Source organism: Octodon degus, unplaced genomic scaffold (genome assembly GCF_000260255.1).
Source record: "Octodon degus isolate 3935 unplaced genomic scaffold, OctDeg1.0 scaffold00012, whole genome shotgun sequence".
In the NCBI taxonomy this organism is placed as follows: Eukaryota; Metazoa; Chordata; class Mammalia; order Rodentia; family Octodontidae; genus Octodon; species Octodon degus.
Genome location: NW_004524588.1, coordinates 509,367 through 510,999, shown reverse-complemented (window position 1 = coordinate 510,999; position 1,633 = coordinate 509,367). Strand labels below are relative to the sequence as shown.

At 34.9% G+C, this 1,633-nt stretch overlaps 1 protein-coding gene across 1 annotated transcript; it reads left to right on the top strand.

The window, feature by feature from the left end:
* The first annotated feature begins 490 nt into the window (after positions 1 to 490).
* LOC101578438 (taste receptor type 2 member 13-like) lies at positions 491 to 1,393 on the top strand. The gene has a single exon (XM_004626063.1). It carries the CDS (start codon positions 491 to 493, stop codon positions 1,391 to 1,393), a length of 903 nt encoding a protein of 300 aa, XP_004626120.1.
* Positions 1,394 to 1,633: the final 240 nt, after the last annotated feature.

The following is a 1,633-nucleotide window of genomic DNA, read 5'->3' as shown; positions in this document are numbered from 1 at the left end:
AATAAGTGAGTGCTCTCTTTACGTTATAAATTTAAGTGACAATGCTGTTAGACACAAAAGTTTCAGTTAGCTATATCCTTCATGAATCCTGTTTTTAAAATCATCGTTACTGAAAACTCAAGCTGTGAGACAAGGTGAAACTACAAAGCAGTGAAAGAGAATCTATCTTTATTTGCATTTTTACCAAATGAGAACTTAGCTATGCTTCATAATCATCTATAAACTATTTCAACTGGTAGAGCAACTATAATCACTTAGGTAGAGTTTGGCATAAAAGTTGAAAAAGACAAAGGTTTCACCAGAACAGCTGTTTTCTTATTGATTGTCAAATCTTGGAGATTTTTGGCTTAGCATCAGACCAATGATTAAAGAAGGCACAAGAGGAATATGAAGAGGAAAAACTTGACTGTACACTGAAAAATGTTCATGACATTTTTAATCAGAAGACAACCATCTGTGATATTTGACTCCAAATCTTCTCAGTGTGGACATGGAAAGTGGTGTGCAAAGTTTCTTCACCTTCATAATTGTTGTGCAGTTCATAATTGGGAATTTGAGCAATGGATTTATAGTACTGATAAATTTCATTGTCTGGGTCAATAAAAGAAAGCTTTCCTCAGTAGATCAAATCCTCATGTTATTGGCAATTTCCAGAATTGGACTCATCTGGGAAATATTAGTAAGTTGGTTTCAATCTGCGTATTTATTTCCACAGCAGCAACAACTACTAGAATTTAGTGTTTATTCATGGATTTTATTAAATCATTTTAGTCTCTGGCTAGCTACAGTCCTCAGCATCTTTTATTTGCTCAAAATAGCCAGTTTCTCCAGTCCTATTTTTCTCTATCTGAAGTGGAGAGTAAAAAAAGTAATTCTAATAATACTTCTAGGAAGCTTAGTACTCTTGTTTTTAAATGGGATGCAAATAAGCATAAAGTTTGAAGACTGGAAACATGGATATGAAAGAAACACAACTTGGAATTTCACAGCGAGGGAAAATATAATGGTAGCAAAGCTCATCCTATTCAACATGACCATGTTCTCCCTCACACCATATATTCTGACCTTGATTTTTTCTCTGCTGCTAATCAGCTCCTTATGGAAACATCTCCAGAAGATGAAGCTCAATTCCAAACAACACAGAGATCCCAAAACTGAAGCCCATATCAATGCCTTGAAAATTGTGGTCTCTTTCCTCCTACTGTACACTTCTTACTTTCTGTCTCTCCTCGTATCATGGCTTTCTTATATACATAATATTGAATTGATTCAGCTATTTTCTGCAACCACTGGACTCATCTATCCTTCAAGCCATTCACTTGTCCTAATTCTGGGAAACTCCAAGTTAAGGCAGGCCTTTCTTTGCATATTGAAAGTGTGGGACAAAAGATGAGAGGCTCACTGCTGCATAAGCCATCCATACTATAACTACTTGATGTTTTACACAATACAGAAGGTATCTATCTTTATTTGAATTTTTACCAAATACGAGTTTAGTTATGCTTGGTAATCATCTAGGAACCATTTCAACTGGTGGAGCAATTAGAATTACTTATGTAGGGTTTGGCATAAAAGTTGAATAATTTATTATTTCGCTCTGTTTCTTCCATTGTGAAAGTCGTTGTAAATTTTC